This window comes from Arabidopsis lyrata (genome assembly GCF_000004255.2).
Source record: "Arabidopsis lyrata subsp. lyrata unplaced genomic scaffold ARALYscaffold_4, whole genome shotgun sequence".
NCBI classification, from domain to species: domain Eukaryota; kingdom Viridiplantae; phylum Streptophyta; class Magnoliopsida; order Brassicales; family Brassicaceae; genus Arabidopsis; species Arabidopsis lyrata.
In genome coordinates, this window is record NW_003302552.1 from 15995831 (window position 1) to 16020248 (window position 24418).

Sequence of the window (24418 nt, forward strand, 5' to 3'; positions counted from 1 at the left end):
AGATACGTTTCAGATACTGTTTGGCACGATAGATTCATTCCTGGACAACCAGTCCAATGAAAATGGCAATCCGAAAAGAAAGAATTGGTAGGTTGTTTTTTCAATAAAAGACAAAAAAAAGGGGTAATTTAGTGGCTTATTTAAGTTTTTGGTGAACCTAAGAAAATAAAAGTTTTGGTGGTCATAACCCTTTATTTAATTCGTTTATCTTTTGGATGAGTCCGATACTAAGCGATGTAAGTTGTCACGAACAGAAAGTAGTAGGTTTACTAATGTGTTTTTTTCGATATGATATGTCCATATAATCAAATTTTCAAAATAGTTTTAGTGAAGTGAACATATATCAATAACAGATTATAAAAAAAAATCAGTCCCCGTCTACCTAATGTAGAGTTCTTCCTTGAAACTTATTTGGATCGGTTCATTTACATTCTTCGAAGAAACAATGAAAAAAAAAAACCTCTTTCTTCGCCATTTTATTGTCATTTTGAGTCAAATTGTTCCTTACCTTATGCACAGCCCTGTCTCTGGCTTTTGTACAACCTTAGGCAAAATACAAAAATGAGCCTTTTATTTATATGATATTTATAAAATACTAGTATTTAACCCGCGGTATACCACATATTTATTTTTTCTAGTCAAACTTTTAAGTAAATAATTTTTGAATGTTTTGTTTGAATAGCAAATGAGCGTTAATAAATTATTTTTATAAAAATGCGCCAAACAAAATTTTTGGACTTTTTGTTATAGATTTTTTTTTTTGAGATTTTCTTGAATTTTTAGTTAAGTTTTGGACCATTTTATAAATAACATTTTGAATTATCTTAAAAAATAAAAATATATGAGCCCTTTTATGTAAAAAATAGAATTTAAAAAAATTTGGGCCCTATTATTAAAAAATTTCAGGCTAATTTACACTTTTTTAAAAAAAAATATGGGCTCTTTTACACGTTTTTTGATTATTTTCTACCATTTTACACGTTTTTTGATTATATTAATTAAGTTTTTGAAACATTTTGCTAATTATAACTAGGTTAGTTATTTTTTTGGGCCTTTTATGTTAGAAACATTTTTAATTATGGGCCCTTTTATTTAATTAATTTGTTTTTTTTTTCAAATCATACAACAAAATTATATAATAAAAGACTTAAAATTTTGGGCCCTTAGAAAATGCCCACTCTACCATGGGTCAAAGACGGGCCTGCTTATGCACGTGAATAATCTGCAAGACCTAAAATCACAAAATGCGCCATAATGTACTCGTTTAAATATATTATGTTCTAGGAGGCTTTGGCTTTTCTCGGTTTAGTACAGACCATGCATGGTCTATGTTTTGGGAGTCTTTGGCTCTTTGCGATCTTATATTATATCTAGCAGCTTTAGCCATTTCCTTCATTAGCAACTAAACAAACTTCCTGCTTTAGCCATGTTGCTTTTAGTTTTTGGATGCACTTAGCCTTTGGTAGCTTGTTTAGACCATTAACCGGTGGGATAGTTAACCTTTAACCGTTTCTAGAACAACCCTATTTCTATTGTTAGTGTTCGTGTCTAACCAGTATCATTGATTGTCTAATTCAATAGCTTTTCAGATTAACCGGACTAGATCATCTCTAATTCTGCAAACCGGTACAATCATCTGGTACTGAACCAGACCGACCGGTCTAGAAGCTTTTGATTTTGATTTAAATACCGGAACTAATCCAAATTTAAAGCAATCTACGTATCTCCCATGAATCTTACAAGTAATTCAATGACAACCAAAGTAGCAGCAAATTCTGCTGCTTACGAAGCCATAGTTCGAGCAGGTCCTCGTGTAAAGCAACTTCAACAAGTTCATGCTCACCTCATTGTCACTAGCTATGGTCGTAGCCGGAGTCTCTTGACAAAGCTCATCACTTTAGCTTGTTCCGCTCGAGCCATCGCTTATACTCATCTTCTCTTCCTCTCTGTTCCTCTTCCCGATGACTTCCTCTTCAATTCGGTCATTAAATCGACTTCTAAGTTGCGTTTACCTTTGCATTGCGTTGCTTATTACCGTCGTATGCTATCTTCTAACGTCTCTCCGAGTAACTACACTTTTACCTCTGTTATCAAGTCTTGCGCTGATCTCTCTGCCTTGAAAATCGGAAAAGGTGTTCATTGTCATGCAGTGGTTTCTGGGTTTGGATTGGATACTTATGTTCAGGCTGCTTTGGTGACGTTTTATTCAAAGTGCGGAGATATGGAGGCGGCACGCCAAGTGTTCGATAGAATGCCTGAGAAGTCTGTTGTCGCGTGGAATTCGTTGGTTTCTGGGTTTGAGCAAAATGGGTTGGCGGAAGATGCGATTCGGGTGTTCTATCAGATGCGAGAATCGGGGTTTGAACCGGATTCAGCGACGTTTGTGAGCCTTCTCTCGGCTTGTGCACAAACTGGTGCGATTAGTTTAGGCTCTTGGGTGCATCAGTATATTGTCTCTGAGGGTCTTGACGTGAATGTTAAACTCGGTACTGCATTGATTAACTTGTATTCTAGGTGCGGTGACGTTGGAAAAGCCCGGGAAGTATTTGACAAGATGAAGGAAACTAATGTGGCGGCATGGACGGCAATGATCTCTGCTTATGGTACTCATGGATATGGCAAACAAGCAGTAGACCTGTTTAATAAAATGGAGGATGATTGCGGTTCAATCCCTAATAATGTAACATTTGTAGCTGTTTTATCAGCTTGCGCTCATGCTGGACTCGTTGAGGATGGACGTTCGGTCTACAAGAGAATGACCGAGAGCTATAGATTGATCCCAGGAGTGGAACATCATGTTTGTATAGTAGATATGCTTGGACGGGCTGGATTTCTTGACGAAGCTTATAGATTCATACAGCAGCTTGATGCTACAGGGAATGCAACTGCTCCAGCATTGTGGACAGCGATGCTTGGAGCTTGCAAGATGCACAGGAACTATGACCTCGGTGTAGAAATCGCCAAGCGTCTCATAGCACTTGAGCCAGAAAATCCCGGTCATCATGTCATGCTCTCAAATATCTATGCCTTGAGTGGCAAAACAGATGAAGTATCACACATAAGAGATAGAATGATGAGGAATAACCTTAGAAAACAGGTCGGCTATAGCATAATTGAAGTCGAAAACAAGACATATCTGTTTAGTATGGGTGATGAGTCTCACCAAGAGACTGGAGAAATCTATCGGTATCTGGAAACTTTGATAAGCCGGTGCAAGGAAATTGGGTATGCACCGGTTTCTGAAGAAGTGATGCACCAAGTAGAGGAAGAGGAAAAGGAGTTTGCACTTAGATACCACAGCGAGAAGCTTGCTGTAGCATTTGGGTTGTTGAAAACAGTAGATTCAGCGATTACAGTTGTGAAGAATCTGCGCATCTGTGAGGATTGTCATTCTGCTTTCAAGTACATTTCTATTGTATCCAATAGGCAGATCATAGTGCGTGATAAGCTTCGGTTCCACCATTTTCAAAATGGTTCTTGTTCATGTCTGGACTATTGGTAAGAACAAGATACAAACACAAGTGTTATATTACAAAAGATGGTACATCGTTCTTGCAAAACTACAAGCCTTTGATATTATACAAGATGAGCCTATTTTACAGAGGTTTTATTCTCACGCATTGCACAAAATATATTCTACATGGGGAGGGAATTACCGACCTCGCAAACCGATATTATACAGCAGTTATTGGATGTTAGGGAGATGTTACGACATCAGAACATTACCGATCTTTATGATTCCGGTCCAATCTCTTGGCCGCAATCAACTCCAATCTCTGAGAATGCTTCAAGAAGTTTTGGGTAGAGTTTGGAGAGCATGATCTTGAAACCGGTGGAATTTGTGGTCGAGTTCTCCTGCAGGTTCGCTGATGATCCTACAGGGACGCCTTCCATATAAGCCTTGCACGCATCCAGAACATGCTGGGCCCGGTGCATAAAGTGGTCCTTCACAAGCACCTCAAAATGCTACAATGCAACAACACAGAGTTGATAAAAAAGGTCTCTCCTGCTAATTTTCATTTTCTGTTGAATTGTTGCAACATAAGCATACCTTTGGAGGCTTGCGAAGCAACAAGATCATGGATTTGCAGGTGATGAGGAATGCATTCTCATTGTAACTGACTGAGTTTTTCTCTCCCTCGGCTCGGCCCAACTGCTTATCATAGCCAGCTTCGTTAAAGTAAGGCTTCTCATTCAGAACCAGAGCCTGAAATGAAAGAAGAACCTGAAGGATGGAGGAGCTCCCTGCGTTCCATACTTCAGTGCCAGAGCCATTCCATGTATTAAGCAGACTCAAGCAAACTCTTCCTGACTCATACAGGTTCGGATTCAGTCGCATCCCACCTGAATGATAATGTACCATCTGTATTTATAGAAGGAGAAAAAAATTAACAATGTCATTTGTTTTAGTCCACAAAACACTCTTAAACAACAACAGTTGCATTTTAGACCAAATGATAGCACTAAGGATTTGAATTGGCAAGAAACAGAAGTCCGACTGACTGGTCCCCAAGAAACACATATTTAAAAGCGAGAGTGAGTGATAAAGAAGTTAAAGCAGTGAAACTCACGGGTGGCTCGTGAGGATATTGAGGTGGAAGCATTATGTCGAAAAAGAAAAGCCCATCGTGATATGGCGTTCCAGGGGCACCAACTAGGGCTGCACGCAGAAGGTCCATCCTTTCCTCATACACACGCACGTATATGGTGTCTGTTCATCACAAAAACTGAAATTCAGTGATTTTATAATCAAACACAACATCAGAACTGTAAACCATCATTTGGCAAAAGCGAAAACAAAAACGGTGCCGCATGGCTGGGAAATCAACAGAGAATATAGAAACAGAAAGAGTAAAGAACTAACTCGGGAGATTTGCCTCCAAATTGCTCCATTCTTGCTGGACTTTCTTCACCCAACTCTTTGTGACCTATAAGAGATGAAAATGCAAAAAGGGTAACTTAGCTGATGTCAGAATGTTAAGTATCGGGGTATCAGAATGTAGTCATACCTGAGATTGTGCCAACCCTTTATCTGAAGAAAGGAAATGATGGTCCGAGCAGTCATTAACCATATCAAACTGTCTGAATCCCACTTGTTTCCTGCTGTTCTCTAGCAGAGTTGAATCCAGTGTCTTGTTAATTCCTTTTTCTTCTATAGGTATGCTGACCGCCAGAGTCATATCCACTTCACCTGAATTTGATTCAGAGTTGTCATATGATTCTGCGGCTTCTTGAACAAGGACCTCAGAGTCACTTTGATCTTCAGAATCATTGCAACGTGAATGTGAATTAACAACCGAAGTGGAACCCTGAGAGCCGAAAAGGCTTGATGCAAGGTTTGTGATAAATCCAATGGCAGCTTTTGGAAGGAAAAATGAACTACATTCTGGAATTTTCTTGTGGCAGCCTTCATCAACACCGCAGAGCTTCACCAGACCCTGAACATACGGGTATCATATAAGTCACTCAAGTATATAGAAAAATCATGGACACCTGAATATCTAAGAACTTCTAACTTATGAAAAGACACATCAGATTATTTGAGTTATTGATTTACCGTTTCCTGATGGTTTGAAGATGCTTCATCCGATTGACTAATCTTCTGACTTAGATCTTGAACACTGCCTTCCGAACTTATAGAGCTAGAGTTGGAAAGTTCAGACCTTTCCATCCTCCAAATTTCACATGGTGCAACCTGAAAAACATATATTCAGAAAATTTATTTAACAGCATATAAACCTTACTGCTACTTCAATGGAGTAAACATTCAGTATATAAATGCCGAATGTAAACTTCTTTTGAGCGATTTACTGGTCGCAAAACAAGACTAAGTGAAGAAGACTGTAGAGGTACACATTCCACGCTTGGTTCACGAAAAAAATAAAAAGAACCCAACTAAGTTACACACTTTTCGACCATAATAGCAAATAGCAATTCACATGCAATATACTGTTGTTAAGGAAATATAACTAGCATAATACATACCTTACTAGTAGAACCATTGGCCCATTTCACCTCCACGGCACCATTTATAAAACCTGTAACAACACCAATACTTGACAAACAATATGCGCCACTGTAGTCACTCTCTGTAAGTAGGTGTTTTGTCTCTGCAGGGACGATTGTGTCTGCATTTGGATCAGTTTTTCTTTCTGGAAGTAACCTGACCACCACATCGCTGAAACAGAATCCAAAATCAGGGTGCTCAAGCAGTTCATATGCACTGACAATTTCCTCCATCACCTCACCAACACAACATGTTGCTTCTTTCTCAACCTGTGTTGTCCATTGTACCTTCACAGTTTGTTCCTTTCCATTGACAGCCTTCACAACTCCCCATTTTTTGCTGTTGCAGGTTTCCTTTTCCACAACAAACTGTTCAGGCCAAAAATCATGAGCATTAACAGCACCAACAGGAAGCAGCTGTTGGGAATCAAATCCCCGACTGCAGCTGCCATCTTGCCACATAACATCGACCTTCATCTTTGTCTTTGTAATAACAAAAAGCTCATCCAAACCTGAGTTCTGCATATTTCTGTTAAACCCTTTTTGGAATGTCTTATGGCATTCGAGATTGTAGGCAACCACATTTGGAGTTTGTCGCTCTGCTATATCACAGTGGGAAGAGCCAGGAAGTATACACCAGTCACCAAGCTGCCAACTTGCATGAGAAACACAGGGTAACAAAGTTAAACTCTCAGGATTCTGTAAAGCTTGAGGTGCAGTTAGATTCCGAACACCCCCCATTACGATGGAGGCAACCCAATCGACGTAGACAAGCCCTGCTTCTACAGCGCAAACAGTTCCCATAACCTGATTCTCCCTCCAGGTCCCGCATAACCATGTAGTTGATCTGGGGGCATGGGCCAGCTTTACCTGAACTCTTTGCCCTGGGTAATAAGAATATTGAGACTCCTCGAGCAAATTTGGGGGAATGGCCACAAGTTTATCTTGACCATCTACAAGGACCTCATAATTGGACCCATCGTCAAGGGTGACAGAGACACGCTCAACTATTTTGCCAACCCTTCCAAGCCAAGGTCCGTTAATCACATAATCACAGAGTGAAATAGAACGCAACTTTTGAAGCCTCTTGGTATCAACTTCCTTTATGATCTTCCCATGAGTACTCTCGAGATTGACAAACATGTCGATATTGATAACCCTGCCACTCTGTCCTGATGGGTCAGTTGTGGACCGCACAATGTCACCATACATAAATCCCCTCTCAAACGATAAGAACTCATCGATTTTGCCAATGGTCTCTTCAAGGTTTGAGAAAATGTTCTGAGCCCGCCCACCATAAGAAAACTCGACTTCTTCGTGTTCGCTGCTACCACTGTCGCTGGAGCTATCCCAATCAGAGTCAGTAAGGGACATATCCATAGTTTAGATGCCTGCCACGGAACTGGATTTTCGTCAGGTGCTCAAATACCAAACAGAAACAAATGATATAAGAAATGCTGACAGCCAGGAAGATATGAAATATTCTGACCTTGATGAGAAACGGTGTAGCTTCCCTGCAGTCTTTCTTAACAGATCCAGTTACTTTGATAGGAGGTGTATTCTCACGTTAGATGACTGATATGGACTGACAGCAAAGGTCAACTGAAACTGCAGACCGTGATGAGAATTGCTCGACTAAGATAATAGGAGTCAAGTGTAAGACTCAGATAATGCCAAAGGAGATTTGCTCTTTGAAAGATAAGGGGAGCCAACTGCGGAATCGGATAATGCCAAAGGAGATTTGCTCGAACGAGAGATAAGGTGAGCCAACTGAGGACTCCGAAATGCCAAAGGAGATTTGCCCAACGAATGGACTGAAGTTTCCAGTTAGATAAACTTCAAAGGGAACCCAAGATGTGATTGGAGTTCCAATTGCCAAAGGAGATATGCCCTAGAATGAGGGTGGAGCTTCAAACTTCAAAGAAATTTGAAAGCTCAAAGACTTGTAGCGGGAGATACTTCACTTATGCTGCTGCTTAATTGTTACTTTTGCCAAAGGAGATATGCCCAAAAGGAGCTAGAATCTGAAGTATAAATGGGAAACAGGATAGAGTGCAAACAAATAAAACGAAGTGAGAAACAAGATCGGTCTCTTGACAATCATTCACGCATATTCCCACCAGTGTGACAGTGAAACCATCATGATGAAGTTTCGTTAATTGCTCATGCGAAGTAAAACAGATTTTCCTCCATCACTTAAGAATTTCCATCGAACCTGCAAAAGTGTCATTTGTTTCTTAATTATCACAGACTTTGAGAGCAACAGAAGTTGGAAAACAAATAAAGAGCGAAGCATAGGGCTTTCTTGCTAAAAATACCAATTTGGCAATTTCAGCTAAGAAGAGAGAGCACAGAACAGAGACAATGGTACTTATGACAACTCAGAAAACATAATTTCTTGTGCAGATAAAAAAACCTTGAGCCTAGGAGAGATTAGTTAATCAAAATCAAAAGAAGTAGAAAGATGGACTTGACCATTCAAAAACAGCATCGAGACTAAAGTACCAATCCATGATATCTCAATCCGGATCAGCATCAATCACGGACATATATAGAAGTTTGTCAAAACAAATTCTCAACCTATACAAGTAGAAGCTACGATTAAACTAATTCAATCGGCTTTGGCAAGTCAAGGGTATTGTCCAAAATAGAGGGAGAATCTCAAAGGTCTTAGCTTTCTACTTTCTAAGGTAATTCAACAAGAGATCGATCAAACAAATTGGAAAAGGAGGAACGTACCATAAGAAGCGTTGGACGTTGTTTAAACGAAACAAAGAAAACCTTTTCTTTCAATTTCTCACCTATTCCTCTGGCCGAAGAGAAATAGTGAGAAATCCAGAAGATGCAGAGTACTTCTTCTCCCTTAATCTCCCGAGTCTATGACGCCATTAACAAACCTCCAAACCATTGCAAAACGAACACAATTCGCTCTCTGCTTTGTTCTCTCCTTCTCTCTCTGTGTTTCTCTCTGCTCTGCTTTGTTCTCTGCTCTGTTTCTATGCTCTGGTGGTGGGTGGTTGGTTGGTCTCCGTGTTGAGAGTGGTTGATTAGGTATCACATCCAAGGAAGGGCAAAGTGCAAAGGCAAAGATAAAGATAAATTCGGTGGAGAAGAAGGGAATATACCAACAGTATCTCAGAGTATCCCCACACACAACACAACTCCACATCACTCCTTTTCTTCCTCCCCTTTCCTTTTCCACCCACATCCAAAAAAAAAAATATAAACTTTATAATCTCTTATGTTTCTAACAAAAAAAACAAAAACAAAACAATTTATATAAATCTTCGATTGTCTCTTACCGGTATGTTGTACCCATTTGAACTATTCTAATATTTTTACCGCTTTTTTTATCAGTTAAAAAATTTGTAATATTTGTATCACCAATCAGATCTATTAAATGAAAACATTAAAAACAGAGTAAAAGACAAATTTACTTTATCTAAAAAAATCCGGAAGGCTTAAACATTAAAAATTTGATTTGTAGTAATCTTTTATCCAAGGTTAAACAAACAAACAAACAAAAAAAAAAAACTTGTAGAAACGTAAAATTTTATAAAAAAAATTCTATTATCTAGATTTTGGTTCACATCCCCAACCTAATAATATACAACAGTCATGTTTGATATAATTCTAAATATAGAAATTGTCACGTGTCCTTTGAGAATAACAGAAGATGTTCATTTTTCTGTCCGATCCATACGAGATCATGACAAACATATAGGGGTTTCCATGAACAATCATTAATTGTTATTTTCTCTATTTATCTATTTTGCTTGAACAACAATCATAATTGTTTGAAATATCCAATAATCAACATTGAGATTTTCCAATTTCATCATAGCGACTTCAATTGTGTAAAGAATGTACACATGATATATACGTTAATTCGTTTACTGTATAAGACAACTAATTGTGTAAAGTGAGCTAACAAAATTTAAATTACATTTTCAAAAATAGTTGTGCCAGTCCCACATGCATGCATTGACAATTTGTGAGAGAAACACTTGAATTTACTTAACAAGCTCTAAGGTCAAAGAACATAAGTGAGTGGATAATAGAAATTTTTGATTGATTTGTGACAAGATGCGACTTTTTCTTTAGGGTTAGTGCTTTTTGATTTTTGTAGACCAATTGATAAATGTGACACGTGCAAATCTGGACTTTTATATTTGTTAGAGTAATCTGGATAATTTGTGAACGTGCGTTACACGTTCGCTATCGTTTATGCAAACTTGTGCATCCTCCTAGGTTTTGAGCCAAACCACGTCTTGGTCCGATTACTTAAATACTATAGAAAATTGAAAAGACATATACATAGTCGGTAACTCGACACCAAACAGTATTGTGTTATTCCCGAAGCAAATGGTTACAAAGTATAACTTCTAAGATTGCGAAAATATTAATTGAACAAAATGGGGAAAGTGGACGATTAATGATGAACATGTTTATCCTAGTTGTAAAGGGCCTTTTTAATATAATTAACTATTTTGGGAGAAGGGCCTTAGGAAAATGACTTGTTCCTAATTTCTCTACAAATTGATTTTCTTCCTTTTTGCTTTTGGTAGTGTGCCATTTTTGTTTACGCACTTGACTCTCTTATGTCCTCTTCCTAATTGGTGCCCTTGTGCTCATCCGAAAGAGTATCTGATTAAGATAATCATACGTGTCGTGGAATGAGAAAGTGTTTTATTTTTCAACACATCTTTACTAGAAGCAATAAACTGGTCACAAGGAAAGAAATCACCTCGAGATAATTATTGTATCATATTTGGAACATCAAATAAATTGTGTAATTTTCACGAAGCTCATATACGGTTCATGAAGTATACCATTTATAAAAGTTCTCGTTAAATCACATGTATACAGAATATTGAAGGATCGATATAGGAGTAAAATACATATCTAAGACAATTCAAGAAGTTGTTTTGGGTTTTCTTAATGACTACTCCCTCCGTATCGTTTTAGTTGTCGTTTAAGGTTTTCTCACACAAATTAAGAAAATCATTAAATTTTCTGTTTTATTTTTTATTAATATATTTTTTAAAAAAATTCATTGGCCGAAACATTAAAACAGTAGGGATAAAAATGGAATTTTCATAAAACATTTGCATCGAAAACCTAAAACGACAACTATTATGAAACAATATTTTAACTCTAAAACGACAAGTAAAACGAAACGGAGGGAGTAACAAATAACAATTCATAAAAGGACAGTTACTAGATCAACCCAAATTTTGAGTTTAACTCTTAGATTGACTCACAAATAATTTGGGCTAAATGAGTTATTTTCATGTCTAAAATACACTTGTCTCATGTGTAAAAAAAAAATACAAAAATACCCTTAATAAAAAATTCCAGCAATTTTAGAAAAATCTGATATCTAGGTGTGACAGATTAATTTATAAACTGCAGACTTATTTGTCTGTGACAGATTTTTTAGAATATGGTTACGACAGACTTTAACAATTTGTGACAGACTTATTGTAATGTCTGAATGATTTAGTTTTTAAGAAGCAGCAGATTTATTATTTTTGAAAAAAAACTGTCATGTTGTAACAGATTTGCTGATTAAAATTAATAACTAGATTGACGTCTAATGATAGTAGATTTGTTATATGTTATGACAGATTTTTATAATGTTACAATAAATCTGTCGTGTTACAACAGATTTGTTTTTCAAAATATAATCTTTTATGTTATGACAGACTTGTTTTATGTTATGACAGATTAAATTATATTACCACAAATCTGTCATTTGATGGCAGATTGGTTAAAGTAAAAAAATTGCTGGAATGATGTTTATAATTTTGTATGTTACGACAGATTTGTAATTATGAACCCCTTTGATAACAGTGTTTTTTTTTTGGTAGATTTTTTTGCTATAATAATATTTACAGTGGTGACAGTTTTTTTTCCTTGTAATGATAGACTTATTAGAGCAGTTACCATATTTACCACTAAACATTAAATGTCGACATCTAGGGTTTTTGTAAAAAAAAACGTGGCCTCCTTAGTTTTTGTGAAAAAACGTGGCTTCATGAGAGGAAAGTCTGATTTGGAAGAAATAAGATGACCTAAATCGAGTTTGTGTTTGCTTTAATTGTTTTGTTTCTTAATTTTTCTGTTTTTTTTAATATTCGGAAATCAAATAAATTTTTTTTTGTGAATAGAAATGTTGTAGAAATCTTGATTAAGGTTAATTGGTCTTTTTACACAAAATTTTGTGTTAGTCTAGTTATCCATCACTAATGAGAGTCATTTTAGTTATTATTGTCCTTTTGAGTCAATCTAGGTAATTTTCAGATTCATAAACAAGAGAAGCAAACAAATGAAGCAAGAAGTAAGAAGATCAATAATGGACACCTATATATATGATAACATGCGTTATTGCGTAAGTTATGTTATGAAAAATATCTTCAGAAAAGCAAACACTTCTTGTGGTTGTGAAACACACACACACAAAAAAGAAAAAAAAAAAAAAAAAAAAACACTCCCTCTAACTTTATTATATACGGTTGATGATATCGATGTAATTATGCAGATAACCTTGTACTTAAAAACATATGACGCGATCTAGTTTCTGGTTTATAAATGTTCGTGTATAAACATAAAGAATTCTCACGGCCGGTTATGTATTTTATTGAGAGAATTAGTACAAGTGAGAAACATATGTTAAAAACTTCCACGTCCTGATATTTCAATACGAAATAATTTGAAAAAACATATCGTAGAGATTGATTGGTGATATTGTATTATTGTGGTAAATAATGTACCAATTTTGGTATAATTAATGGTTATCTGAGAGGGTAGAATGAATAAGACAGTCAAACTTAGCAATACAAAACAAAAATAGTGATAGTACAAGTTTTATACCATTATCATTTTTAGGAGAAAATAATCTACTAAAGTGTAAGTGATTGGATGATTCACATTTTTATTTTTTATATTTCATAAAATTTATTTATTAACTATTGTCAGAAACAATTGTCAAGATATAAACATTTTTGTAATTATTTGATCTACCGTCTAGGTCTAGCCAAATACTATATATCCCACAAGAAAATCGATCCCTATCATTTGAACTTTAACATTAAATCAAATATGAGATTTGTTCTAGGCCAACTCACATATTTGATTGAAGTACATATTTCTTAATATTTCCAAAATGCAAGGAACAGTTGAACATAAGATGCAGCATTAATAATATTCAGCAGCAGCCATGCTTTTTGCTTTACATTACATATATGAGTATGTGTACATCTTTAGATCTAAGTGCATAGAATAATAAGAGTGCGGCAGATTGTGAAGGAAGTGGAGAAACTATTATGACAACAGATTCCATTAGCACAATGATTTATTCAAAGTGGAAGTCTTTTTTTAGTTTTCACATTTTAATATTACCACTTTTTTCTTATAATTGTGCCATTTTGAATGGACACAAACTCTGTTTAGTTCATTTATTTACTTTGGTGGTAAAGCTCTTTACCCACACCACTTGGACTTTGTGGACCGTCAATATTGCTTTACTACCAAAAAATATTCTAATTTTTTCTCTTAATTTGTTTTTTCATGATTCAAATATTTGGTTCTGAACTTTGTCTAGTACTATTTTTAGACATGAAATCTTGCTGTTATTACTCTATTTTCATGAATAATCAACCTAATTATATGGTCTTGAGAAGATTAATGCTTTTTGTGTGACTCCTTTAACTCGACTGTTAGGCCACTAAAGTTCGTTTCTTTTTCAATTTTTCTTGATCTGCTCGATGATATCTCTGCATTGTTGAATGTTTAAAATGAAAAATAAGCCTGAAATGTGTAACAAATGCTCATGCTTTAAACAGGTTCGAGTCTAATTGAGTCTATTTTTACATCGTTGGGCTTACTTTATAATTTCTTTATATATTTCGTTACAAAATATTAGCCTTGTTTTGTTATCCCTTTTTTTCTCTGTTTACTTTGATAATAATTTCCTAGAATTTAAAGTGGGCCTTTCTTTTTGTAAAATAACTTGGGTCTTAGCCTCTTAGGCAATGCAAACTTTGGTCGGTCTCGGCTCTAACCTCTTGTTGGCTACTTAAAAATATGATTTTGACTGTGATCGTGTTATGTTGTCCTTTAGGAGTCCCCAATTTTAAGTCTTGTACAAGAAACTGAAAAAAGTAAGACTATACTATGGTACTTTAGTTACTAAAAACGACGGTGAACTTGGCATCAAGGCGATTGCTTCTTCTAATGGAAGGTAACAAACCGCATCAAGCCATCTTCTTACGATTTGCGAATTTGAAGATCCAATGTACAATCTCTCCCCTCTCCTTCTGCATCTAAGATGGCTTAGTACGTGTTGTTGTAGGTAACACTACATCGTTGAGCCATCCTTCTATATTTAATTCATTTTTCAGATCAAAGTAGTGTAGTTAAAATAATCAATTTCGAACGAAGATATGGAATAAAAGAGGAGGTTAGATACTAGGATTTGTGATTGGCAAATAGCAGTTTTTATTGCTCAAGAATTTCGGAAAAGGGACTCTTTTCATGAATAATACTAGAAACAGATACTCTTTTAGGAGGACAATTATACTATCTTAAATTGGAAATTAATTACGATAAGCAAGATAAGTATATGTTTCTTCACATAATTAAATTGTTTTAGATGAACTCCAAGTCTAAGTTACGCGCGGGACAATGTTTTAAAATACTACATTATTTGATTTTTACTTTTAAATGTACTAAAATATGCATGATATAAGCTAGTAGGAAGGTAGACAATTTTGTTTTTTGTAAGAAAATAAATATATATATATATATATATATATATATATAAAGAAATATCTTATAGAATTCATATAAAGAGAAGCTTACCGAAATGATGATACATACAAATCCAGAGAAGTATACATCAAATGTTATAGTTTTTTTTATTTCTTATAAGAAATTCAGAAACGGACATACACAAGTGACAGAAAATTATGAGACCAAAAAGTTCAATCAAATAGAAAGATCCATTATCTCTTTGAAGACGCTTTCTCATCACTCTTTCTTTGTCTCTCCATCCTTGTGTTTTCCCTTCTTTGGCTTAACGAAACAGAAGCATGAACAACAAGGCAGCTGAAACAAAAACTTCATCTTGATTTGGAATTGGATCAACAGTATACTACTTTGATATCTGCCTTTTATATTTGATATTATGCTTTTGTAATTCCAATTTCAGAATTATTTTTGGGTTTCCTTTATTCGTTTCTTCTTTTTGGATGCTTTTCCAACCAAGTTGATTCTCCCTTGATAAGAAGATGCCTCATACCACTTATTTGGAATGAAAAATAATTGTTCACATCAGGATGCCTTTTTTTCAAAGGGCTAGATTTATCTTTTGAATTAATTACGGATTTTACCCTTTTTTATAATGGCATTTATGGATTTTGCCCTTTTTGAATAATTTATGGATTTTGCCATTTTTTAGGCTCCAAAAATATGATTTAACATGCGTTTCATTCGTTATGTTTGGGTTTAGTCGGTTCCAGTTGTTCTTAGGGTTTAGTATTTGGTATAATGTACGTATTTTTGTAAAAAAAAATCATAAATACGTACATTTTTAAGTGTTAGAAAAGGGCAAAATCCATAAATTATTCAAAAAAGGGCAAAATCCATAAAAGTCATTATAAAAAGTGGCAAAATCCGTAATAATCCCTTTTGAATTTATGTACTATGTTTATTTAATAAGTTATCGTAGTAATCTTGTTTTAATTAGGTAAGAGCTTCCAGGGTTAATTTGCTGTGAGAATAAGAAAAATAAAGAGAAATTGTTAAAAATGCCCCTTTTTCAATACCCCTTTTCAAAAATGCCCCTTTTGAGAGTCCATTTTTAAGTTTGCCCTCTTTTAATTTTTAATGACCATTTTACCCTTATACGAAACAAAATTAGGTCCACAAAATACAAAATATTTTTTGGCGGGAAAAGTGATCCCGCAATTTTCCCGCCAAAACACTTGTAAAAACCTTTAAAATACCTTGTAAAATTTTCCCGTAAATATTTTTCCCGACAAAAAATTTTCCCGCCAAAAAATTTTTTTTGCGGGAAAAGTGATTCCGCAATTTTTTGCCGAAATTTTTTTGGCGGGAAAATTTTTGGCGGGAAAAATTTACAAGGTATTTTAAAGGTTTTACGGAGTATTTACAAGTGTTTTGTAAGGTTTTACAATGTATTTTAAAAGGTTTTACAAGGTACTTATAAGGTTTTATAAGGTATTTATAACTTGTAAAACCTTATAAAAAACTTGTAAAACCTTATAACTTGTAAAACCTTATAAAATAGCTTGTAAAATCTTATAATATCTTATAAATATTTTATAAATACGTTGTAAAACCTTTTAAAATACATTGTAAAACCTTATAAATACCCTGTAAAAACCCTTTAAAATACCTTGTAAATTTTTCCCGCCAAAAATTTAACGCCAAAAAATTTGCGGAATCACTTTTCCCGCAAAAAAAATTTTTTGGCGGGAAAATTTTTTGGCGGGAAAATTTTTTGGCGGGAAAAAATTTTACTGGAAAATTTTACAAGGTATTTTAAAGGTTTTACAAATTTTTACAAGTGTTTTGGCGGAAAAAATTGGGGGATCACTTTTCCCGCCAAAAAATATTTTGTAAGTTTTGTGGACCTAATTTTGTTATATTTCCTTATATATTTATGATATCTTTTATTAAAAGAAGGGTAATATAGTCATTTTGTACATAAAAGGGGTATTTTTAAAAATGGACATCCAAAGGGGGCATTTTTGAAAAGGGGTATTGAAAAAGGGGTATTTTTGTGAGTCTCCCAAAAATAAATTCATAAGAAAGGAGATACTAACCTTAAAAAATGTGCTAAACCCTTTCAAAATAAATAAAACACCAAATGCTCTACCAGTAATACTTAATGGGTTCGAAAATTCACGAACAGCATTTTATTTCTTAATACTCGAAAAGATTGTCAAGAACCATTGATTATGTCAAGTAAACAACAAGGTTTTCTTGTGTTTATTCAATAACGTAGGCCTTACGCTACTATACAAGAAGTTAGAGCTAATCATAAATGTCTACGAAAGAGTAATTTAGTATATACACACAAGGTATACATGTTTTTAAAAGAGAGATTTCGTGGCATTTAATTAACTTTAAAAGAGTTTTCATATCTAAAAAGTGTAAAACCTGAAATAAACCGTTGGAAACAAAAAAGACTAGAGAACAAATGCTCTGCTTGAATACCTATTTGGAGGTGATTGTACGTACATAAATGTGTAAAAAAGATACAGCAGATGCAGGAATAACTCCCCAATTAGCCCTAGGGCTTACAAGCTAATTCGAACATTTAAATTAATTGAATCTTTCCTTACAAAATTGGACACCCGATCAAAGAGGAGTGCCACATATAAAATTAACAGATTTAAACTAAGAAATGAACGACGTGAATCAACAAAAAAATTACCCTAAAAAAAGGGCCAACATTAAAAAAACAAAATCAACAACCACAAAAATAAAACAAAAACTTACACTCTGTCTTGCCCTTTTTTATCCCCAACAAAAGCATCCCACATTTGTTCTTCTGCAATATCACTTCTATTTCTCCCTCCTTTCACAAGGAAGGGCGTAGAAGAATCCACCATAATAGTTCTATAACCAGAAAAAAAAATTAAAATTTCATCATCAAACAAAACAAAGAAAACCAAATGGGTATTAAGTTCTTGTTGATTCTTGGCCTCTTGGCCCTGGCCGTAGTCGCCGAGTCTGCCAATGCCACATGGACCCTGACCAAATCCTGTGTCAATGGCCAAGGTTGCATTGGAGAGGATGGTGAGCTTGACTACTTGATGGATTCTGAGACCAACCGGCGCCAACTAGCCGCGAGGCGCAGCTACATCAGTTACGGTGCTCTCAGGAAGAACAATGTGCCGTGCAGCCGACGTGGCCGGTCTTACTATGATTGCAAGAAGAGGAAAAGGGCTAACCCTTACAGGCGTGGCTGCAGCGTAATCACACATTGCTACAGGCAAACTTCTTAATTTCGAGAAGCATTTATACAAACAATATGATTGAAGAAGCGAGAGGGCAAATAATGCAAAAAAGTTGAATACAAACAAAATATATACCAGTTCTTCTACGTATTATGGTTCTTGATATTGCCCCCCTTTTTTCCTCTTAACTATCTTTAATCATCTTTTTCATTTATTTTTATGATCATGATGCATATATACGCTCATTTCATCTGTTCTTCTTCTTTTATATTTGTGCAGAAATTGTTGTATTTCGTTTGTGTCTATTATTAAGTATTGTTTCCATACCTTGTGCTATGTGTTAAATATTAAACTTTGTATGTATCAAGAAAATTTGTTCAGAACTTGAAAGGAAAAAGAATTTGGAATTAATTGTTGACGACGTTTGCATTGTATCTTCAAACATACGTTACAATTGTATTAATTTATGTGACCGTTAATATCATAATCCAATACGACCACTTGTTTATTATTATTATGTCATCAAGTGATTGCAACTTGCAAGTAGTATCCTGTTTTGATAACTTTACTCATAAAATCCGAGAGATGAACCAAAATTTGTAAGACTCTTTTTGCATATGCTTTGCCAAGACTCTCCGAAGATGGAGTGAATTCACGAGATGTCACCATTGAATAGTCTCTTCCAAAGATCTACAATATAATACACAAATAAAATATAAAATTATATTAGGGCATAGGGTATATATGAGCTTTCACAAAGTTTGAGAATATGTTAAACAACGTCACAAAATAACCAATCTACAAAGGATATAGAGAAAGAGAAAGGGAGCCAAAACTGTCATTAATATTTACAACTCCCGCTTTGATTGATAGCATATTAAGATGATGGTACAAAGTGTAATATTTTTTAGAGTATTTTCATTGGAAGTATCTTAACACGATATTTTCTAAAGAAAGATATCATGAGCTCTTATTAATAATTCTTCGTAACAATTGTCTTGTTTTAGTTGGCTCATGTTTTGTTTTAAAATTAAAACTTAAATATGCAATTAAATTATACAAAAAATACTAATATTTTAATGTTAAGATATTCATGAGGAGTTTCAAACCAATGTAAATGCTTTTATATATTGTTACAAGATAAAAACGATGGAGTGCCGACCCAAAGTGGTGAGATGTCTAAAGCATAATTTTTTTTTCCCCATTAACACTTAAATTCAAAAAAAAAATCACAAAAACCATCTTTTATGGCATACAAATATTTAAGCTATGCCGCTACATTACATGTATTCTTCCACAGATGATTTCATAAAAACAATAATATACTTTTGGCGCGTAAAACACCAGCATATGTGTTTTATCTCATGGTCGGGTCTGGCACACTGTAAAGCCCAAAAAAATATGGTGTTGTGTAACATTCTAGCTTTAAAATTTTTGGCGCGTAAAGCACCGGCATACATGTTTATATTACTTCAAAATTTCTAATGCACTACTATTTCATATGTCACCAATCAATGTCAGTGACAATTAATACATAGAATCAATTACGAGAAAGCCATTTTCTGGAGTGGTCTTTGTTGAATTTGACCTTTTTCAACAGTTTGTGAGTTTGCCATTATCAGCTGCTCCAAAAGACGAAATTGCCCACAGAATTCTGGGTTTTTATCAAAAAAAAAAAACAGCTTGTGAAGAATAAAAACCAAAGTTTCGCTTTTCTTCCCTTCCTCGCCGTCACAAAATCTGATCTTCTTCTCTGTTATTCTGCTTTCTTGGACCTAATCGAACAGTGAAGTTTAATTAGATGGGCTTGAGCTCTGAAGATCGTTTGTAGCACACCTCCATAACCGCAGCTTCTCTTCCGGTTCCGTCCATGAGCGATCCCGAAGTATTAGAATTCCTTTTGTCTTCAATTGATTGCTTCTTGATAGTCTTCTCCATGACGAGATCTGGTGACAATTCCAGTTTAAGCAAGACCAAAAGACGAAAGCTTTTAAACTAATCTCTTTCCCTTTGGGTTTTGATTTGTCAAGAGAAATTTAAAAAAAAAAAAAAACTCAATGCTTTCATAAATATGTGATTGTAGTTTTCAGATTTGGTTTAGATTTGAAGATAAATTGGAAGTTTTGATTAAATCTATGTTTATTATTGAAGCCCTTGGGTTTACTAGTCATTATCTAGGGTTTAGCTTTTTTTCATTCAAAATTATTAAATTCATCCAAGAAAATAGTGTTGACGTTTTGTAAATCGTAAACAAAGGTGATGATGTTAGTAGAGTTGAAACTGAAAGTGATGATGGAGTAGAAGGAGATGCGTCGATGGAGCACGACGGTGGTGGTCGGCAAGCAATAGCCTAAGGTTGAAGACAAGGGCAAAAACGTCATTGCATGAGGTCCAAAATGGCAAATCCACAAGCCCAAATCAAAAATGGCATGGGTAAAAGATTTGGTCCAAAAATGGCAATATAGACAATAATCCCTTAATACATACCATGACTTATATGAGATTTTCATTGATTCATAGGACAAACAATCTAAAGATAACTTACTAGAGAAGAGATAACTTAGGGATCATAGTGGTTTGGGAACACGTGCTATTTCTCCCGAGAACTATAACATCGTACCACATCCACACTAAACTATACCTTCGATCCAGATGTCCCTAAAACGATACTTCTCTCTATTTCACAAATCCGTAAAAATTAATATGCAAATGAAAATTTAGGACCTATTTTAGTTATCTATAGAACAAACTGTTCTACACATTTTAAGATTGCAATAAATCTATCAAAAACCTGAACAAGTCTATAAAACTATATCTTATAATGAGGAGAAAGAAACAACATATCCATTAGCCAATGGCAAAAGTCCAAGCTTTTGTAAGAATTCTCATTGATCAATTGTTGTCACACCAAGCATTACAAAATCTTACAACATCAAAATAAAACAAAGGCAAAACTAGGGTTGATCATGAGGTGATGGCGGCAAGTGAGTCGAAGTCATCGGAAAGAGAGTGAGAAGTCGGGGCTCCGTATCCCTCGGAGTTGTCGACGGTGATGGGTGCAAATAGAACCCTTTCTCCTTGATCGCTCTCTCTTCTTCATCATCGGAGCTTGGTTTCGGATCACTAGGGCTCTGAGTCTGACTCAGAGATCCGGATCGATGAAACGGATCAGACATGAGAGGAGTGTCAGGGCTGAGAGCCAGAGCCGGAAAATCCAAGATGCCGGGGGAGGGAACCTCAGGTAACCCGGAACTGGTCGGGTTGATCTTGAGATAGTGCTTCATCGAATCGCGACGTTCGTAGAGGCGGAAGGAAGAAGCTTGTTTCTTGTTGGGTACGGATTTGATCGGAGGGATAGAGTGAAAGGAAGAAAATCTCGGGTCGGGTTGGTGGGGCGGGGTCTTGGAGATTCCGGTGAGCAGTTGGACGACTTGTTTGAAGGAAGAAGGATCGGTTCGGATGAAAGTGGTGTCAATCATGTTGGTGGATCTAAAGAGTCTGGTCGGAGTAGTGGTGCAGCTGCTTGGTGAAGGAAGCAAGTTCTTTGCGTCATCTTTGTATCTTGGTGAATTCTCCATTGAAGCACGTATTGAGAGAGAGAGGTTCAATGGAAATATATTTATCTTTTACTAGCAATATAATCTCTAGTTTATATAATAAAATGTAAATAATTTAGTTCAACTTTATTTGAACATGTTTATGGTAAGATAGTAAATTATAACTTTTTTTGGCATTGAATAGTAAATTTTATTTATTTAGACTTTGAATATTTTTTAATTTAAATTAATATCTTTGGAAAGAAATTTTGTTTTTTGGTTTGATTCGGTGAGAAATGGACAAGTGGTATCTATTGACCCCATTTTGGTGTAAATATGACTATCTTTTTGTAGAATTGTAATCTGATGTGACGCGCTACATGATGAGAGTAATGTGCACGCGCCACCGTCAAAGTTAAAAACTGGCAACGTTGGTTGGTGTGTGGACCTGTTGACTTCAGATTTTCATAGTCAACAAATTATTAGTCAACGCATTTACCTTCTCAAAAAAGAGTATCTAACCATAGATATGAGATTATTAGTCAACACATTGATTATACAAAATCTAGTTTTTGACTACAAAATCTTGGTGAAGGTACTACTGCAGATACCATTCAAAAACTTCCCATAAAATTCGATTATTTGAAAAATAAAGATATGAGTCATCTGTTTGGGCTTTAGCTTATTGAACTGGGCTTATGAGGTTTTCTTTCTTTAAGGTATCAACAATTTATTATGCCAATGAAAAAACAACAATCTTTGGTAAGCTAACACGTTCCAAACATAAATCCATTTATCCATCCCAATAGGTATACTATTCAAAACATCAAGAGTAATTATTAAGAAACTAGAGAAGTTTTGATGCACAGAACAAAGCCAAACATCAATATTTTTCCTTTTCCTTGTAATGATAATCTAGAGAAGTTATTGCGCTTGAAGTACAACCAATCATTTTTAACCAAGAACCACAAGACGATAATGACTACTAAACTACCATTACATGGTTCAAACATCAAAGTTTAACAGCTAGACATTTCATAATGCGAGATTTTCCATTAAGCACAAGATCATAGCACTCGACCTTTCCCCACATCTTTCCTCCTTCGCAATCTCTGCATACCAAATTTCTGTTGTCTTACTCAATAAGTCTACTTTATGAAAAAACACAGCCAATTTTTTACCATAACTCGTTGTGTATGACCATGAACCGTCATGACATAGTCCTAACACACCGCTCACCCCTTCCCAAACCCTCTCCTTTGGATCATACGCTCTTAAAAAATTACTACGATCATCATAATAGTACAACACATCGTCTATAACACATGAATTAGACCAGTTCCTATAGTGCAAGATCGGGTCAGTCTCACATATACCTTCCTTTGGTTCATACACATAGCTGATCCGAGAACTCTTCATGTAAATCTTACCCGCTATCTCCACGCTACTAAACCACCTCCGGCCCACCTCCCAATTTGGCCTTTTCCTAACCTCCCATGTTTGTGCTACGGTATCAAACACCATGATCCTTTTAGACGTTGACTTTAACTGCCGGGAACGAGTAGCGGACCCTCCAAGGCTCCAATCACATATACCTTCCCATCTACGAGTGCGGAGACCGAGGCAGCGACAGCCTTTGGCATTCTAGTAAGAGGCTCCGCCATGTGAGATACACAATCGAGGCGTGACACATTCGGTGTGATCAACCCCCGCTGCCACTGGTGAAATCCACCCATGACATATATACTCGAACCTTTGACCACATAGCTTCCATGTAAAGGCATAGGAGGGAGTGAAGGGATACGGACTAACCAAAGCTTGTCGTTGGGTTTCCGAGCAAGAGTATACCAATGGATATTAGAGGTTTCGATGTTCTCAGAGATGGCAACATAGAGACAGTGTTCTTCGTAACCTAGAAAACATCGTCTCCTGTATAGCTCAGGGGATGTAACGAGAGACCGAAACTGCTTTGAAACGAGTGAGAGAATTGGATAGTAAGATCTTGGTAGACGTGCTACGCAATCCAAGAGGATTTCATCGGGAAGTGAGGTCATCAGTATTGGCGGCTCTTGTAGATGATCATCATTTGTCGCAAGTTTGGATGACATCTTTTTAACAAATAAAAAAAAACTTTTGATGACATCTCTCATATTTTAGACTCAAATCACATATAGTTTTGCAATGGTAAAATATTGGCAAGGATTTTAAAGGAAACTATATATATATATATATATACGGAAGGATTGGCTAAGAGATCTGATAGAATTGAATATAAATATATAGGAAAAATTAAAGGAATCCAATGAGATCTTATGACAGAATGAAGTTATGGGTAAGTAATCTATTATCGGGTGATTATGAAAGATTATAAAGTGTAATTAAGTTATACCAACCCATCTATTTATCATGTTTTTGCCAAAAGATATATGTGTTGTCAAAAATATATATTTAAGTTTGACAAAGTCAATAAACTTTATATATTTTCCCAAGTTGCCTAATTAATTTATATATATATATATATATATATATATATATATATATATATATATATATATATATATATATCATAATGAGATCCTTTTTTTTTGTGTCTCTAATGTCATATGAGACCTACATTTTAAATTATTAAAAATAATATGAGGTATACTTTTACTAAATTTAACTAATCTCACAAAAAGATTTTTCTTTAACTCACTATATAATAATGACAAAATTACAAAGATGACGGTTCGTAAGTCGAAATCATAGATAACTTTTTATAGATGGTAATTTTCTTTAATCAGAGGTTTCGTACAAAAGAAACAAATGTACAACATTATGAAAGAAAATTATCTATGATTTCTCAATTCTTGTCAATATTTTCGTGAACTAAGAAAATATATC

At 35.1% G+C, this 24418-nt stretch overlaps 5 protein-coding genes across 6 annotated transcripts; 2 read left to right on the forward strand and 3 right to left on the reverse strand.

Annotated features, from left to right (window-relative positions):
* Positions 1 to 1604: 1604 nt before the first annotated feature.
* LOC9317366 (pentatricopeptide repeat-containing protein At2g33760) lies at positions 1605 to 3560 on the forward strand. The gene has a single exon (XM_002879423.2). It carries the CDS (start codon positions 1730 to 1732, stop codon positions 3500 to 3502), a length of 1773 nt encoding a protein of 590 aa, XP_002879469.2. The 5' UTR covers positions 1605 to 1729; the 3' UTR covers positions 3503 to 3560.
* LOC9315537 (probable ubiquitin-conjugating enzyme E2 24) lies at positions 3500 to 9208 on the reverse strand. Of its 2 annotated transcripts, none has more exons than XM_021027140.1 (9): positions 8746 to 9208; positions 7496 to 8221; positions 5986 to 7397; positions 5558 to 5695; positions 5010 to 5438; positions 4865 to 4928; positions 4572 to 4711; positions 4052 to 4363; positions 3500 to 3966 (listed from the first exon to the last, which is right to left on the reverse strand). In XM_021027140.1, exons 3-9 carry the CDS (start codon positions 7384 to 7386, stop codon positions 3733 to 3735), a joined length of 2718 nt encoding a protein of 905 aa, XP_020882799.1. In that variant the 5' UTR covers positions 7387 to 7397; positions 7496 to 8221; positions 8746 to 9208; the 3' UTR covers positions 3500 to 3732. The 2 variants fall into 2 exon arrangements, with proteins under 2 accessions (XP_020882799.1, XP_002881299.1); XM_002881253.2 differs by having other exon boundaries at positions 5986 to 7408.
* Positions 9209 to 17106: 7898 nt separating this feature from the next.
* On the forward strand, positions 17107 to 18433 carry LOC9317367 (protein RALF-like 19). The gene has a single exon (XM_021027250.1). It carries the CDS (start codon positions 17715 to 17717, stop codon positions 18045 to 18047), a length of 333 nt encoding a protein of 110 aa, XP_020882909.1. The 5' UTR covers positions 17107 to 17714; the 3' UTR covers positions 18048 to 18433.
* Positions 18434 to 20842: 2409 nt separating this feature from the next.
* On the reverse strand, positions 20843 to 22286 carry LOC9315538 (VQ motif-containing protein 13). Its single transcript, XM_002881254.2, has one exon. The coding sequence runs from the start codon at positions 21575 to 21577 to the stop codon at positions 20954 to 20956; it is 624 nt and encodes a 207-aa protein (XP_002881300.1). The 5' UTR covers positions 21578 to 22286; the 3' UTR covers positions 20843 to 20953.
* Positions 22287 to 23079: 793 nt separating this feature from the next.
* LOC9317368 (F-box/kelch-repeat protein At4g38940) lies at positions 23080 to 23643 on the reverse strand. The gene has a single exon (XM_021029069.1). It carries the CDS (start codon positions 23641 to 23643, stop codon positions 23080 to 23082), a length of 564 nt encoding a protein of 187 aa, XP_020884728.1.
* Positions 23644 to 24418: the final 775 nt, after the last annotated feature.

What these genes read in the sequence shown, in the direction of transcription:
- LOC9317366 (XM_002879423.2), top strand. Translation starts at nt 1,730, where the DNA reads ATGAATCTTACAAGTAATTCAATGACAACCAAAGTAGCAGCAAATTCT.
- LOC9315537 (XM_021027140.1), bottom strand. Translation starts at nt 7,386, where the DNA reads ATGGATATGTCCCTTACTGACTCTGATTGGGATAGCTCCAGCGACAGT. An exon ending in AAGGGTTGGCACAATCTCAG is followed by an intron (nt 4,929 to 5,009) that starts GTATGACTACAT and finishes CATCTCTTATAG; the next exon opens with GTCACAAAGAGTTGGGTGAA. An exon ending in AATATCCTCACGAGCCACCC is followed by an intron (nt 4,364 to 4,571) that starts GTGAGTTTCACT and finishes CTATAAATACAG; the next exon opens with ATGGTACATTATCATTCAGG.
- LOC9317367 (XM_021027250.1), top strand. Translation starts at nt 17,715, where the DNA reads ATGGGTATTAAGTTCTTGTTGATTCTTGGCCTCTTGGCCCTGGCCGTA.
- LOC9315538 (XM_002881254.2), bottom strand. Translation starts at nt 21,577, where the DNA reads ATGGAGAATTCACCAAGATACAAAGATGACGCAAAGAACTTGCTTCCT.
- LOC9317368 (XM_021029069.1), bottom strand. Translation starts at nt 23,643, where the DNA reads ATGTCATCCAAACTTGCGACAAATGATGATCATCTACAAGAGCCGCCA.